The 16,829-nt window shown below is 43.1% G+C and overlaps 1 protein-coding gene and 1 non-coding gene across 3 annotated transcripts in view; one reads left to right on the forward strand and one right to left on the reverse strand.

Moving 5' to 3' along the window:
* Window positions 1-16,829, reverse strand: part of SORCS1 (sortilin related VPS10 domain containing receptor 1) — a 156,226-nt gene that overhangs the window by 19,896 nt on the left and 119,501 nt on the right. For both annotated transcript variants that reach the window (XM_040254393.1, XM_040254392.1), the window contains exons 17-18: window positions 13,248-13,360; window positions 8,257-8,388 (exon numbers count right to left, since the gene is read on the reverse strand). In XM_040254393.1, coding sequence (XP_040110327.1) covers window positions 8,257-8,388; window positions 13,248-13,360 — 245 coding nt within the window. The remainder of the gene's footprint in view (window positions 1-8,256; window positions 8,389-13,247; window positions 13,361-16,829) is intronic.
* Window positions 14,893-14,964, forward strand: TRNAC-GCA. The gene has a single exon. It is a non-coding gene; the product is annotated as a tRNA-Cys (tRNA).

Below are 16,829 nucleotides of genomic sequence, written 5' to 3' on the forward strand. Positions count from 1 at the left end.
CTGTGCAGGAAAACAAGGTTGTGATAAAATTATGTTGAAACAGCTTTGTTCTTTCTATATAAACTACTCTTTTTCCTGGGTAATGAGAAACTTCCAGAACGCTCAAGGTTTATAGAAAGAGTAGATTTCTAACACAGATTGTGTAGAATGTTTTCCTCTGTGTTCTGTAAAGTGTTACAGTGTGCAAGTTACTATTCTATCTTATTCTTATCATTCAATCAGTAAGACCTTTCTAAGAATTTGATGGTGAATTTCACTAGAGGTTAAACAGAAAGGTTTGGCTCTTAAATAAACATACATACAGAGAAATGTGTATATATATGTGTGAAATATATAATCATGTATAAAATTAATATGCTTATGTACATACACATGCTTATGTACACACACATGCATATGTGCAGATACATATGTAATTGTATTTGCAGAAAAAATATCTTAACTTGAATAAGAAAACATCGGAAGTAATTAAGAAATTGTCCTGTTTTTCAGAGTTCATCCCATGAACAAAACGGGACTGTGTATATGCATGAGAAAGACATCTCTCTTCCAACTTGCTGAAGTGATACGTATTTCTTCTCCCTGATAATGTTTCTTCCTCAAGAAAGAAATATAGATAAGAAACCAGAAAAGTGTTCATCTGAACAATATACTTCTAATTTATAATCTCTGGGAGAGTCCCTTGAAGAAAATAATTAACTTCCCAAATTTGTTCTGGTTTATAACATTGCTTCATCGGTTTTATCTGTATCATTTACAAAATTAAACAGGCTATGCAAAAATGGAAACAGCAAAAGTATATTTCATGGATTTCACTTTGCGTCAAACAACACACAAAAAAGATAACATACTTTGTGGTGTGCGAAAGAACTTATGCACAGAAATAGAACTAAATAAAATTTACACTGCATACAAGAATGAGCTCAATTAGAACCATGCATTTCTCTATGCGAGTAAATGGATACGAAACTGTTAACAGATTTTGACAATATTTAAAATGTTTCCCATGCCACCTGCAGAAGCGTTTATCCTGTATTGTCTTCATCATTCGTGAATTATTACATATATTTTCATATATATAATATATAGTATCTATGCACTTGAACACTTTCTATTGGCAAAGTTACACATTTCGCAGTATTTTTTTTCCTAGGACAACACAGCTCCATTGAAAGCAACATGAAGCCTAAAGGACACTCCTAAGTTTATCCTGTTAATATTTGAAGAATTGAGACTAGAATTTCATTCTGTTTGACTCCTAATCTCAGGGCATTTCCATAAAAAAACATTTTCCTCGAGCCAGCTGACAAAGACACAAAAAGTATATAGGAGGAGGTCCAGCTGAGCACATTTAGGAGATAAAAAATTGTAGCATATCATTAACTATGCTTCTATTTCTCATCTAACTGTGAAGCACATGATTTATAACACCAGGCCCGTGTCATCTGACCAATTTGAGCTACAAGCAATTCCTAACCGTAGCCTCAGGACTGCTACATTCTATTCAACAGTTAATATAATTTATAATGTTTGTGAGAGTCTTTGGCCATGAAAGGAATAGAATAAACTGCGACTATAGAACAGTGTGGTGACAGCCTAAATGAAAGAACACAAGCTTGCATGATAAAGACTCTAGTGAAATAGTGTGTAATTGCCGGGAGCTCGGTCCTCCTGAAACAAGCTGAATCTGTTCATTTTTCTTTCTCTGTCCAGTGCAAATGTGTCTTCCTAGCAAATTTCATTTACCTTTGTACTGTCACCCCTCTTCTGCTGCTCTCCATTTCCTATTCTCCTTCAGCTAAATAATCATGAGCAAAGAAAAATCTATTATTCTTGGTGTCTGCCTACTTGATGGAATATGCCTATGATTCAAGTGCAACCCACACGTCATTTAAACTACCACTTAAATAGACAGTGGCAACTCAATACAAATACTTGGAAAGATGCTCTCAAAAGGGTGCTGTGGAAGGGACCAGATACATGGAAAAAACATCAATTCTCCTTCTCAGCTTCTCCACAAGCATGAAATTTGAGTGTGGTAATCAGAACAGGGGTCAGGCTGAGGTAACGATGTTACAGTTTTGAGGACTTGAAACAAAGGAATTGTGCTTTCTAATACTCTATATCCACTGCAGGTAGACGTGATGCTGTGCTCATTACAGTCACACAGGGACATCGGCTGGTAGATCAGCCCCCTCAACTGTACATACCACTAGAGGAAGGGAAAAAAGAGTTCTCTGGGTTCTGGAGACAAAATTTGAATACTTCAGCTTGGAAGTGATGCATCGCCTCTGCTCCCACTTCACTGGCCAGAGTTAATCACACGGCTCTGCTTACAGAAGAGACTCATGGGTGTAACCCTACTGGTACCCAGAAATGGTGAGCTGGAGATGGTTGGTCAACAGAATAGATCGCTAGCACATAAAGAACACTTTCAACATCCAAACAATGCTTAATAAAACCAACAGAGGAAAATCGACTCTCAGATCATGAGAATGGAAGAGTCAAATGTTCAAACATAAAGAAAGAGAAGCTTAAGGACAGCTGAGCAGTGGTAATTGATGAAACATGACACCCAAAGACATGGTACAGAGTGAAAGTATTAATACACACTCAAAATGGGCTTTAGCAGATTTATCGATGGTAAAGCTATATTGGGCCACACAACTAATGCTTCTCTGAAGTTGCGAGGAGGGATGGAAACCCTAGTGAACGTAAGGAACATTTTGGTGCCAGGTTTAGGAGACTTGCCTGGGATTACCTTGGAATGGACATAGTCAAGCCTGATCCTGTTAGGTTATTAAGGCCTCTTTAAAGAGTAATTGAAAAATATTGCTTTTGGAATTAACAGAGAAAGATCTTTCCCAATTATCATGATTTCTGGGTTAATACACGGAAGAAGCAATGGAGCCAAACAGGACTTCTATTATCAATTCTGTTCTTTGTTAGCACCAAAGCATCAGCTTGACTACAGTGTCTAAGAAGTTTTCCTGGATGGCATAATGAAGAAATAATGTGTCCCAGTTCACTTCCTTTCCCTAAATTCCCTATCACCAGCTCCGAACTTCTCTCCTTCTCCTTTTGCTGTATTCTTTCAGCACAGCTCTTATCTATTCTTTCGATTATAACTTCCTGTTTTAGTAACCTTCCTTGTGAACTTCAAAATATTTCTACAACTTCTCTCTTTGAAAAATCTGGACAGGGCAGACTGAGTATATCAAAAATGGTCTAGGATTATTTATTACATTTCACAATGAGTCTTTAATTTCTAAAATTATTGCCAATAACCTGTTCCATTTTTAGAGGCTCTTTTTCTTTCCCTGGATTTTGGTTTCTGCACCTGTCAAATGTATATGACAACACAAACAACTAAGAGGAAATTCGTTGCTGGTGGTTGACATTTCGTCCGTAGTCGTGCTGCTCCTTTTAAATGTGTCCATACCCTTTAAGGATTCAGCAAGACAACATGCAGGCTCCCTATCTCCACAGCACAGCATCACAAACACAGCATGATGGTCCTTTCTCCTTCCAGGAAAGCCAGATACAAATCTGCTCACCTCTGAGGACTCAGAGAGAAGCTGGCAAGTGGTGCAGGGGGTGGGGTATGCTCCACACCTGAGCAGCTGGCCTCAGGTAGCAAGAGGGTCTATCCCTGATGAGGCCAGCTAAGGGCAAGTGAGCCTTTTCTCACTCTCTGGAGATGTGAAGTCAAGAGTGGTGGAACCCTCCCAGACAGAGGTCACTTGATTAACCCAGCCCAACGTTATCCAGATAACAAGGTCAAGTGCTTCTCACTGCGAGGAGTTTTCAATTTATTTCACAGACAAGATAACTCAATCTAACCCAGCATCTGTCCTCCCCGGGGAATGCTGTTAAAGGAAGTAAGGGAGGAGAGCCAAGAGCCCTTTGTGGGGGCCCTCCCCACCCAGTCATCAGGGTCCACCTGGCCAGGTCCCACTTTTTCCCCTGCTGGGAATTCCATGCAGTAACTTTACAAGAAAGGAGCCAGAGTATTGAGAGAGAAAGCATAAAGCCAGCTCTTCCCAAGTTCCATCTAATTCAGAGTGCAGCCTTTAAAGGAGTGAGGTCCTGGTTGTCCTTTTCACTTTGTACTCAGTTGCAATTTCTATGTAATTTATGACAAAGGAAGTCAGTTGCTTTTGTCTGCCTCCGGTTCCTTCTCTCTCACCCATATTTTTCTTTAAGAACCCATGTCCTTCTTTATTCTCAGCCCATTTGATTAGGAGGGGCTCCCTTAACTCCTGATCTGGGGGAGGGTATGACGTATTGAGTTATCACCGACAGAGCCCTAGCCTCCTGACTACCAGGCTAGTTGAGACATCTCCACTTTACCAAAGTCGAGCCTGTGAGAATTATCACTCTAGGCTTTTGGGGTGCACTCAGGGGAGAGGCCCTGTCTTTTGAATGGAATTGATAAGATGACTAAATAAAAGACTGGGGCTTCCTGGGGCCATTCTCATCTTCCTATGTGCTGGCTTCATTCTCAGGCAGACTTCTCGTGTGGTCACAACAGAAAGAGATAGAGAAAGAGGGAGAGACAAAGACAGGGGAGGAAGCTGATGATGCGTCCTCTCTGAGTTATCCATGCCTGAGCTGGACTTCCCAACTAAATAAGCTCATACTGCAAATTTCCGGTGAAATTTGTTTGAACAGAATATATGTTCATTTCATCAGGGGGAAAAAAAAAACAACCTACAAAACTGAAAGCAAAGCATCTGTAGTTCATTTCCTGGGGCAGCAGCCTTGATACCTGGGGGCCTTGCAGAGGTCAAGTGGTACCCAAATCCACATGGGCAGCATGACGGAACAAGGGGACCACTAGACTTGAGGCTTAGTTGCAGGAACAGAACTAGAATCTCCTCCTTAAAGAGCTGCATCTCCTTAGGCAATTCACAGCTCCCTGTTGGGGTCTGAACTCATTAATTTCAAAGTGACTGAGTCAGAAAGAAGAATTAAAGGACCTCTCTTAGGATCATAACTATAGGATTCCTGTGGACAGCACATGTATTGCTGTTCTTGACACAGTTTACATGCTGATTTCATTACTGTACTTATTAATTGGGTAGTAACAGTTTCCATAAGAAACTGATTTCTCATATGCTGGGTTTGGTCACTGAAATTAGTTTCATTCCTGGATAAGGCTGCTACACTGGCAATTCCCTTAATTAAAGTTACAGTCTCCCTTGGTACTCTGCTGCTTTCCCTCAATGCCATTCATCTGCCTGATAACTTAGATGAGTCATCTTCCCTCTAGTTTACTCATTCACGTGTTCTTTCTGTTCCCTGCTATCTTTGTTCTTTCCTGTAATTCCATTCATTAATCTTTTTTTTTTCCTTATTGTCACCATCTTCTTTCTGCCAATGCATGCCCCGGACTATACTAGTCTTTAATATGCCTATATATATTTTTTGCATTTCTCATATACTCTACCACAAAATGTCCATAAATGTAACCATTATCTATTTACCATTTATTGAGTAACCTCCATAGTCAAGGGCTTTGCTGCCTCATTTCTTTAATGATCTGTCAAACACCCCACGAGACAGGTATTATTGATTATGTGATTTTGGCTGGATTATTGATCTTTTCTGAATTTTCCTCATCTAGAATATATAAGCAATGGTTATAAGAGCTGAAACTAGAAACCTGGTTTATATTTCTCCAAACCTGTGGTCTTTCTAACCAATACAGTATTGTAAAGTAAAATAAAGTAAAAATAAAATTTAAATGTAATCAGCATTAAAAAAAAAAACATATCTGAACTCGCTACATGTGTACTGAATGTTAAGTTTCATAGCTTGCGAGCAAGCCAAGCCAGCTGCCTTTGGATCTCTGATTAATGGCTCATCAGTACATGAGACTTGGCTGCCTCAGGGACACTCATTCAGGTCTCTGAGAATGTCTCTGGAGAAGACACTCAGACAAGATAAAGAGAAAGAAGAACTCTAGGGAAAACAGACAGTTAGAGCAAGATATACCCTCACACAAGTAAACCAACTTTCAGAGAACACATGCCTCTTCTTTTTACATTTTCTCTCAAATAAACATCTAGAAACTGTATTTTAGAGAGAGAATGAAAAGTATTGGAAATTGAGATGTGCAGATGATGTGGTACCTGGGAACTTAGCTGGCTCTAAACCTGGACTCTTCCACACTGAGAAGATGATATTCTGGATTTCATGGGCAAGCCATAAGATTTTCAGAGGAGCACAAATATACATGTTTCAACCTAAATGCCCTGGATAGGGATCTACACCCCTCCCAGTCTCATCAGCAGTGCGGTGATAAGAAATACGTCCTTCTTCCTCCCACTGAACTGCAGGTGCAGAGAATAATTTATAGAATATAACCGGAAGCTGAAAGCGAGGGCTGAGCAAAGTCAGACGCAAAGTTGATGGGTTCCCTGCTGTCTGACGTTCAAGTGCAGTTCACTAGGAGACGGGGTTCACTGAGGCTTTCCTTGACAGCGCTATTATTTGTTATTTGCACATGAAAAAATATATAGATGTGAGTCTTCTGCCAACTGAGAAAGCAACTGTTGAAAGGTGGGTGTGTCCTAGGAGGTGGGCCAGGTTGTAATTTGGGGTTGTTGCTAACAAGGCTGTGATAGAGGTTTCTCAAGTCATCTTGGAGACTAGAGATCAAGGGACTAGATTATGGGTTAATTCTAAGTCAACTGAAAAGCTCCAAGTACTAAAAGGAGAAAAAGTTAATATTTACTTAGTGTCTGAGGGGAATACTGTTTTTAATATATCTGTCAGAGAGCATTGAGAAACCAAAGTCATATAGTTTCCAACAGGGTGACCAGGCCAAGACTGATTATTTTAACTGAGTGAAGAATAAGAACAACAAAAATGACATCATCATAGTAATAATCCTCACTATGCGAGTGTGTTAAGTTGGTTCAGTCGTGTCTGACTCTCAGTGACCATATGGATCATAGCCCACCAAAGCTCCTCTGTCCATGGGATCCTGTAGCCAAGAATATTGGGCTGGGTTGCCCTCCTCTGAGGGATCTTCCCAACCCAGGGATCGAATCCGTGTCTCTTACACCTACCTGCATTGGCAGGCAGGTTTGTTATCACTAGTAGCACCTGGGCAAGCCCAATCCTCACTACAGAGATGGATAATCTGAAGTTAAAAGGAAGAATGGGAGAAAAAAGACCTAAGGGAGTAGAAGAGAGAGAACCTCTCTCTCACACACCCATACACACACACATACACAGAGAGAGAGACACTCTAATACTCCAGAGGTGCTGGAGATGAGGAAAGCGAATCCCATTTAGCCAGGGGAGGTACTTGGAGTCAACATTACTCATTCATTATAAACTCAAATCATCGTAGACTGGTGGTGATAAAGAGGACTCATGATTTGTATAAAAGTTGTGCCGTTTTATAAAGATATGCCATTTGATTCTCAGGGATTCTGTGGTGGCTCAGAGGGCAAAGAGTCTGCCTACAATGTGGGAGACCTGAGTTCAATCCCTGGGTCAGGAAGATCCAGGCACCTAAGTTCGATCCCTGGAGAAGAAAGTGGCAACCCACTCTAGTATTCTTGCCTGGAAAATCCCATGGACGGAGGAGCCTTGCAGGCTACAGCTCATAGGGTTGCAAAGAGCCGGACACGATTGAGTGATTTCACTTTCACTTTGATTCTCATGATGCAAGTATGTGAAGCAACATAAATCGATTCGCCTTCTACACATTGTTCAGCCTCTTGTGTTTTTCCTGCCACCTAATACCTTGGACTGTTTGCCATGTCAGTACACGGATTTATCTTGTCTATTGGACTTCCCTGGTGGCTCAGATGGTAAAGTGTCTGTCTACAGTGTGAGAGACCCGGGTTCAACCCCTGGGTTGGGAAGATCCCCTGGAGAAGGAAATGGCAATCCACTCCAGTATATTGCCTGGAAAATCCCATGGACAGAGGAGCCTGGAAGGCTACAGTCCATGGGGTCACAAAGAGTCGGACACAACTGAGCGACTTCACTTCACTTCACTGCAAACACTGTAGATGGATATACCCTGAGTGGTTTAGCCACTGCTGACAATACACACTCTTGCATGTGTTTTCTGGAGATGCTGTAGTTAAAACTCCAGATTACTTTTCTTTAGGGAGGATGGGAAAGTGGAAGGGTCCACAAGTGGGGACCCCCAGAGCTGCTGTCCTGATCAGGTACTAGCAGGGTCATGGCTCAGAGAGGGAGAAGCTGGCATGCTACCTGGGGACTCACCTGCTCCAGGTCCTCGGCTGGCCTTTTGTTTTCTCCTGTGGGGTCCTGATGGGGTAAGACAAAGAGCTCGGCAGCGGTGGGCAGGCCAGGCAGCACTGCCACCAAGATGTGCTGGCCTGGAACCCCAGTGGCCTAAGGGAGAGACAGAGAGGCACACATGAGTCCTGGGGGAAAGAAAGCTGATGAGAAGGAACCATGTGTTCAGTGGGGAGTTGGGGGTGGTGCAGTAAGAAGGCACACAGGTGTGGAGATGGGGTGTGAAAGCAGGGTCCTGGGTGCACTTGTGGGGGAGGGATGCAAGGGCCAGAAATGAGTTCAAGCCAGACTCTGCAGTCTGGTCCCTTGCTCTATCCCCATGAGACCTTAAACACTTTGCATCCCCTCAAATTAAAAAGTGGCATATTGTAGTACCTTTCTTGTAAAAGTAAGTGGACCCTGTCAGTGAGAAGGCCATCACTGAGCCTTATCTTCCGCCCCTGGAGCTATAATACTTTCTAACCTAGCTTCCTCTTTCCTCAAAGCACCAGCATTCTCTCCAAATCCACCAGGCATACCTCTATCACCTAACCTAACAGCAAGCCCCAGACCACAGCCTCCAGGTATCTGTTGAGTTCTCCAAAGCATCAGACCCTAATGATCAGCTAAGGAAGCTCTCTTAGCCCTTCCCCCTGCTACCCTTCAATCTTCTATTGAAATCATGCACATCACTCAAAACTTCCTCTTTACTGAGCCTACTTTCTAGATGGTTCTAGAATTCAGTTGGCTACAATTTCGGCATTTCTCTGGAACATTCAGTCAGAATGTCATTTGGTTGTTGTACAAACACTCCTCATATTTACTCCAAAATCATTCTGCATGTGGGTGAATGGAGGCACTCTTTTCCCAGATACCCCAGTGGGAAACCTTGTCTCACCTATGACATGACACTCTCCTTTCCACATCCTATCTAAGCAGCCTATGAGATATTGACAAGCGATCCTATTGGTTCCTTTCTATTTAAATTCCCCCCACCCCTGCCTTGTTAATACCTCAATTCAGCCTCTATGTTCGCTCCCCTCAAGCTTTACAACAGCCTCCCCATCTCCAGGAGACAGACTACTATCAATACTTAATGATTTATCCCCCTAGAGTCCAACTCAGATAGTGCGAACCCATCCAAATTCATGCACAAATTACCACGGCCAAGTGGATTAGATTTACATTCAAAGCCTTCAGCAGTATGGTCCCACCTTTCCTTCCTACACTAATTACCCACAGCTCCACAGTCATCTTATGCTTAATGGAATAGACTCATCTACAATTTCTCAACTTCCAGTCTTTTCTTGCAAATGTTTCTGTGTATCTCGCCGAATGTCTTTTCTATACATTTGCTGTTAGAACATCATGACGTTCTAGAACAATATAAAGTCCACTCATTTCAGTATATTTTTTCATGAGTTCCAGTTAGGTGATTGTTGGGTTCTGAAATCTACCTTTATATCTTTCTTCAAGTAGTAAGAAATTCCATTTACTGGATCTTTACCATGTGTCTGGCATTGTCCTAAGAACTTCTTAATATAATGTAATGCAATCTCCCACAAGTACTCTTTAAAGCACGTATTACTATACCTCTCTGTGCAGGTGAAGACACAGGTTGCGAGTCCCCAGTAGGCTGACTCTGAGCTTAGCATGTAGGGTGTTTATTAGGGGACCTTCTTAGAATCAACAGCTATACGACTGAAGGCAAGGAAGCAAGAATGGGTACAGGGAGAAGCTGAGCTATGATAAAGGTCAACAACAGCCTCAGACAACCTTGCAGGGAATGAGAATGGCCCTTCAGATTTGCCTGAGGTTGAGCTGAGGGCATCACTGGACACGAGCCACTCAGAAAAGGACACAACGTCGGGGGAAGGCCACCTCTGCCCACAGCTCTCCCAGTAGCTAAGGCAACTGTATCTCCCGTAAGGGGAATCTGGATGGTACATCCCTATTTCTGCTATGGGACAGACAGTAGACAGAGGAAAGCTCAACAGTGGCTCGATGCCATCTAAGTAACGAGTGGTGACACTCAGTTTGGAACCTTGGTCTGACCATGATGCCTCTGTCCTTAACCAGGGCTCTCCGGCCTTCTTTCTCCTGACACACAAAGCAGCTCCTGTGCCAGCTGGTATTTGTACTGTTTTACAGCCCTCCAGGATGCTAAAATCAAATATTATGTCTAAACTCATCCTTATCATTGACAATGTTTACTGAAGGACTTTCAATTAAAGATCCCATTGCAAAATATCAATAGAAAAACCCCAGTTGATGAGGAAAGAGGCAACTGATTTACATATTGAATTTCATTACAGAATGAATAGGAAGAAAACTACAATTAAGTTGACATCCAGTTGAGCTTCTTATAGAGCTTATTAGGGGACACCTGGCAATAGGGTGTGTTCTTTAGGACTTAAGGAAGTGGCTGAGAATATTTACTATCTCAAAGCCAAGGTGGGGAGCTAGGAACCAGGGCTGGTTCAGCTGCCTCTTAGGATTGGGTAACCACGGAGTCTTCAAAACTCCCTGCACCCCATCACCTCTTATTCTGAGGGATGTGAAGCCATCCTGTTTGTTCTGCATTTAGCTGATTATGCTCTGCAGTGGCCTAGAAATATTAATGAGCAGTCAAATATAACCTAGTGGACAACTGGTAGAAGGGTGGCAGCCCAGAGCATCCGATCCCCTTAAAATTAATGTGAAGAGAAAACAGCCTGGAAAACATAACTGCTGAACTAATGCTTGGTTGATAAGTCACCTCGGGGTGTTGGACAGCTGCCTAGGAGGTCTACAGGGACACAGATCTCTGAAGGAGGTGGGCTGTGAGTTCACTGAAGGCTATAAGTCATCTCTCTAGGACAGCAGAGAAGAGAATCCAGTTGTGACCCTAATGACAAGCAGCTCCAAGGATAAAGGGGCCTGTGGTTTGGTAGCTTCGCCCCCTGGTGGCCATAATGTTTAACCATCGACAATGTCATTGATGATCAGAGTCGTTAAGACAAAGGTGAGATGGCATTTACCCGGAGGCAGAGAAAATAACCCTTCCCCATCCCACTATTCCAATTACTCTCGACTCTCCATTTAATAAGGCAAAGGACCGCAGCAGAGTGGAGTGGGTAGAAAACTACTTGATCAAGATTTAAACCTTGAGGTCTGACTCCAGAGCCTGATTTTAAGCTGTACAACTTTGGGCAAGTTATTTGCCTCTATTCACCTGTAAAATGGGGATAATCATACTATCCATTTCTACATCATAAGCTAGGTTTCTCTTTTGTGATTATATGTGTCTAAAAATGCAAAACACTGAGAAGAGTTTCTGGAATTTTTAAAGTGCTAAATGAATAGCCACAAAGACAATGGTATGATTATGGGGAACATCAGCTCTCTGCCAAAAGGCTGAATGTGAGATCAGTTTTCTGAGCGGAGGTTATCTGAATGGCTTTAATTCTTCTCATCCCTTTGTGTCACAAGGCACCATACATCAGGTGCAGGAGAGACTGTATAACTAATCCTAAATTGACTTTTCTTTTAGGCTAAGAGTAGATCTCATTTTCTTGGGCGCCAAAATCACTGCAGATGGTGATAACAGCCATGAAATTAAAAGACGCTTGCTCCTTGGAAGAAAAGCTATGACAAACCTTGACAGCATATTAGAAAATACAGACATTACTTTCCCAACAAAGGTCCAGATAGTCAAAGCTATGGTTTTTCCAGAAGTCATGTATGGATGTGAGAGTTGGACCATAAAGAAGGCTGAGCACCAAAGAATTGATGCTTTCAATCTGTGGTGCTGAAGAAGATGCCTGAGAGTCCCTTGGACACTAAGGAGATCAAATCAGTCAATTCTAAAGGAAATTAGTCCTGAATATTCATTGGAAGGACTGAGGCTGAAGCTGAAGCTCTAATACTTGGCCACCTGATGCCAAGTGTTGACCTGATAAAAAGAGTCAACCAAAGAAAAGACCCCAGTGCTGGGAAAGATTGAGGGCAGGAGGAAAAGGGAGCAACAGAGGATGAGATTGTTGGATGGCATCATGGACTCAGTGGACACGAGTTTGAGCAAACTCCAGGAGATAGTAAAGGAAGGAAGCCTGGCATGCTTCAGTCCATGGGGTCACAGAGAGTCAGACACAACTGAGCGACTGAAGAATAACCACCAAGAGTAGACCTTAGGGAAAAGTCATTTCTGATTTTCTGGGTTTGTGCAATAAACCCAAGCAGCTATATGAGCAGATATCCCATTTCTCTGCTTGTTTATGGAAGTGGAGTATGCAGGCGAAATGTGCCTGGAAGATGTCTTGTCAAATGGTGGGTGACATTTGTTCAGAAGGGGATGAACCTTACCACCTAGTTACCCTCCTAGAAACCAGATTGGATTCAGATCCTTCACTTTAATTTTGTAGCTTTGTCACTTATTAGCTGTGAGGCTTTAGACAAGTTATTTAACTCCTCTGAACCTCAACTGCTTAAACAAATAGAGACAATAATATTTGCTCTTGGGGCTGTTGTGGGAAAGGAATGCTGTTAAAAAGAACTGGGACATAGTAAGATGACTACCTTCCTGTGTTGGGTACTCACTGTGCTGTTGTGCTGGTCATTCACGGGGCTGGAACCCAGGCTGCTCTTACTAACGGTATTCACTCTATGCCTTTCAGTATTATGCCCAGTAGCTATTTTACACGTACTGATAGCTAACTGTGAATTCTGCCGTGACTGTCACATATTGCCATGGTCTTCTCTAAGCAGAACACAAAGGGTATGGACCCAGTGATTATTCAATTTCCTGCCCCCCCCCGTGGCACCTGTGACATGTCTGCACATGGGAGGCTCAGCTTTGCAGGTATCAGACTGATGATACCCATGTCCCCTGGCCTCTGGCTCTTTCCTGCCATTTCTTACTGCAAAGGTCCCCTCTCCGTGAAGGACAAGGACAGACAGGGAAAGGGCCTGGGCCAGAAGGAGCTGGCCACACTCACCTCCACCAAGGCCTTTTTGATGACTCGGCTAACGTCTCTCCTCCACTCAGGGATGTCTGGGTTGTAATCGTCCAGGTTTGGAGAAAAGGACAGGCGAAGAGATCGGAATTCCTCTGTGGACACCAGAGTAGAGGGGTTACTATAAGTCAGATTGGCCTCTCAGGAAATCTGTTATACTTTCTATTTTATGCAAAGCCCTTGTCAGGGTCCTTGTCCTCCACACTCACCAGAAAGACCTTACTAGAAGGCAAGGTCAACATCCCATCCTTTTTACCTCTGAGCTCCTTTTCCAGGCCAAAGCTTTAGTCTGTGACCCATGCTTCACTCCACAGCTTTGTGCATTGTCCCCAGTTCTAGCCGTTGTGCTCCTGGACACTAAAGTCACACACCTGGAGCACTCTGACTGCATCACAGGTTTCTTCCCCTGGGCCTTTGAACACACAGCCGCTTTCCCAGAATGGTCCCCTCTTCCCACCTTCTACGCATGCATCACTCAAGCTCTAGTTTGAGTCCTCACTGACTTAATAGTCTTCCCACCACATTTTACTTTTATTTTTTATGGTACAGCTGTGCTCTGCACATACTTTCATTATCATTATATAATAATTATTATATGATTATATAATTATAAAATTCATCATAGTCACTCTATTGCTAAATTTTGTTTGCATGGGAATTTCACTGAAAGGAATTTTCAACTCTTTATTTCAAGGATTTTGCTAGTTGTCACAGTAGCCTCTGAGTTAATCTTGGTCCCCCAGAAAGTAGATGAAATTATAAAGGCGATGATTTTGTGAGGAGAATTGTCTTTAACAGAATATGGGGAGGAAAGCAGAGGATCTTGGAGCACCGTCAGACCATGTTGCATATATGACACAGTGCGGGAGGGAGGAAGGTTCAGCGAGACTGATGGGAGACCCATGAGCTGAAGTCAGCCAGAGGAGGAGCCCTGTGTCCCAGGAATGGGCTCACCTTAGTATTCCTACTGCATTCAATCACTGGCTGGATGGTGCAGCCTTGGTCCTAACATGGTGATGGGTTTCAGAGCACAGCCCTGAGGGGGTCTTATCACACAGTCTACTCAGATCACACTGCTCCCCTGAAATCTGTGGGAGGTTCCACACTGCACTCAGAATAAATTCAGATTCATATCATGGCCTTCATAGTGCCACACAAACCAGCAACAACCGCCTCCTGCCACATGTCCTGTGGGCTGCCCTGCACTCCATGACGCCATCCTTCCCCATGTCCCTCAGTCTGCTAAGCTTCCTCCCACGTTACCATGCCTCCACCTCCCCAGAGGATAGCCTGCTCAGCTCCTTTTCAGCCTTCAATCTCTCCTGGGAGGAGCCCTTCCCTCCAGCAACCTCAGGTATCCTCCCTTTCACCAATGCGCTAACACCTTTCATCATGTGACCCTATTTGTCTTCGCCAAACTTCTTACTATTTAAATTATTTTGTTTGGGGGGTAAGGGGGGAGGGACAAATTGGGAGATGGGGATTGACATATACACACTACTGTATATGAAACAGATAACTAATAAGGAACCTACTGTGTAGCACAGGGAACTCTACTCAATACTCTGTAATGGCCTATATGGGAAAAGAACTGAAAAAAGAGTGGATTTATGCATATGCATGGGCTTCCCTGGTGGCTTAGACGGTAAAGCGTCTGCCTGCAGTGCAGGAGGCCCAGGTTCGATCCCTGGGTCGGGAAGATCCCCTGGAGAAGGAAATGGCAACCCACTCCAGTACTCTTGCCTGGAAAATCTCATGGACTGAGGAGCCTGGTAGGCTACAATCCATGGGGTTGCAAAGAGTCGGACTGGACTTCACTTTCACTTTCACGCATACGTATAATTGATTTACTTTGCTGTACACCTGAAACTGGGCTTCCCTGGTGGCTCAGAGGTTAAAGCGTCTGCCTGCACTGCAGAAGGCCCAGGTTCAATCCCTGGGTCAGGAAGATCCCCTGGAGAAGGAAATGGTAACCCACTCCAGTACTTTTGCCTGGAGAATCCCATGGACGGAGAAGCCTGGTAGGCTACAGTCCGCGGGGTTGCAATGAGTTGGACACAACTGAGCGACTCCACTTTCTTTCACTTTCACACCTGAAACTAACACAATACTGTAAATCAACTATACCCCAAAACAGCTTTAAATAAGTAAATGTTTTTGTTGTCTGTCTCCCACACAGCAATATGAGTTCAGTGAGGATGGGGGCACAGTGTTCCCGGCCCTTTGGGACAGTGCCCAGTTCATGGTAGGTTTTCAGAGGCCAGGGGTCCCTTAATTAATGCATTTTTGTTGAATAAATGAAGGCATGAACATCAGTGGCGACTCTCTGTAGTTTATGCCTTTATTATTCAACAAACATTTCTTTCTTGTTTTAGGCATGTTCTTATATCTCAGGAGGGGCTCAGCAACACTGGTAACACCAAAGACACATTCAGGAAACTCAAAAACCCACATGTGCATTTCCTAACACTGCTAATGACTTCTCAGGAGCAGGCATTGAAGCCTTGCACATGATCAGGACTGCATTTAAGGCAGTCAGCTTATTCCAAAGAAGTATTTTTCCAAGTTTGACTATTCTGAGTCACTGGTCACCGAGGTGAACATTCCCACTTCAGTTCTGATGGAGAAGAAGGAAATGCATATTAATTAGCAGCATGGGAAACGGCAGTGCCAAGGAATGACCCGCTGGGCCCTAACATTTCCCTTTGAAGATGTACGTGTTTGTCATTTTCACTTTCCTCGAACCTCTTAACCAAACTGTGGAGACTTCATCTCAAAAGAAGATATTTATCTTAATAAAGAGACACAGATGAGAAAAATGGTGCAGCTCCCTCTATAATTACTTAGCACACTAAACAGCAGGGCAGAGAAATGTTCCCTTTAAGTTTATTCAACAAATAGGGGATGCATGTGGGAGGACTGAAAAGGGTAAACGTCAATAATATGTGTATTTTTTGCAGCTGCTGAGAGAGATGAATTCTACATATTTACATTTTCTTTGTTGCATTTAAGGGCAAACTTGAGCCCTGAAGCAAAGGAAGGAAAACCATGCAAACCAAATTTTCTTTCCTACAGTCTACTGTATGTCTTTGGGTAGGCAATCTTTCCTCTGCCAGCTTCCCAAATATGATACCTCCTTCAGTCTGACCATAATGATCTTAAATTTCCCCAAAGCTTAATTAAACTTGAACAGGTTTCTTCCAGACTTCAGACTCTGACCTCCCCTTTCTTGGAGCATTTCTTTTAGAAACTTGCTATTATACATTCTTTCTGTGAACTTTTAAGATGTAAATGTTCTGCAACCAGGAATGCCTTTCTCAAGGACCCAGGAACCATCTTTGAAATGGTATCATTAAGAAAGACAGTGCCCCACCTCTGGGAGGGTAGGAACCAAGTTTCCTAAGTAAACCCTTGTGTTCTAATCCCAGAGATAATCCAATCCCCCTGAGTCCTCCAGCACTTTCTGCCAGCTTATCCCAGAGTTTAAAACTCTCCCTGCCTTTAGTTTCTGTCAAGTTCAGTCTTGCCTATTTAATTTCCTGTGATACAGTTTCCTTTTAATAG

This window comes from Oryx dammah, unplaced genomic scaffold (genome assembly GCF_014754425.2).
Source record: "Oryx dammah isolate SB20612 unplaced genomic scaffold, SCBI_Odam_1.1 HiC_scaffold_14, whole genome shotgun sequence".
NCBI classification, from domain to species: Eukaryota; Metazoa; Chordata; class Mammalia; order Artiodactyla; family Bovidae; genus Oryx; species Oryx dammah.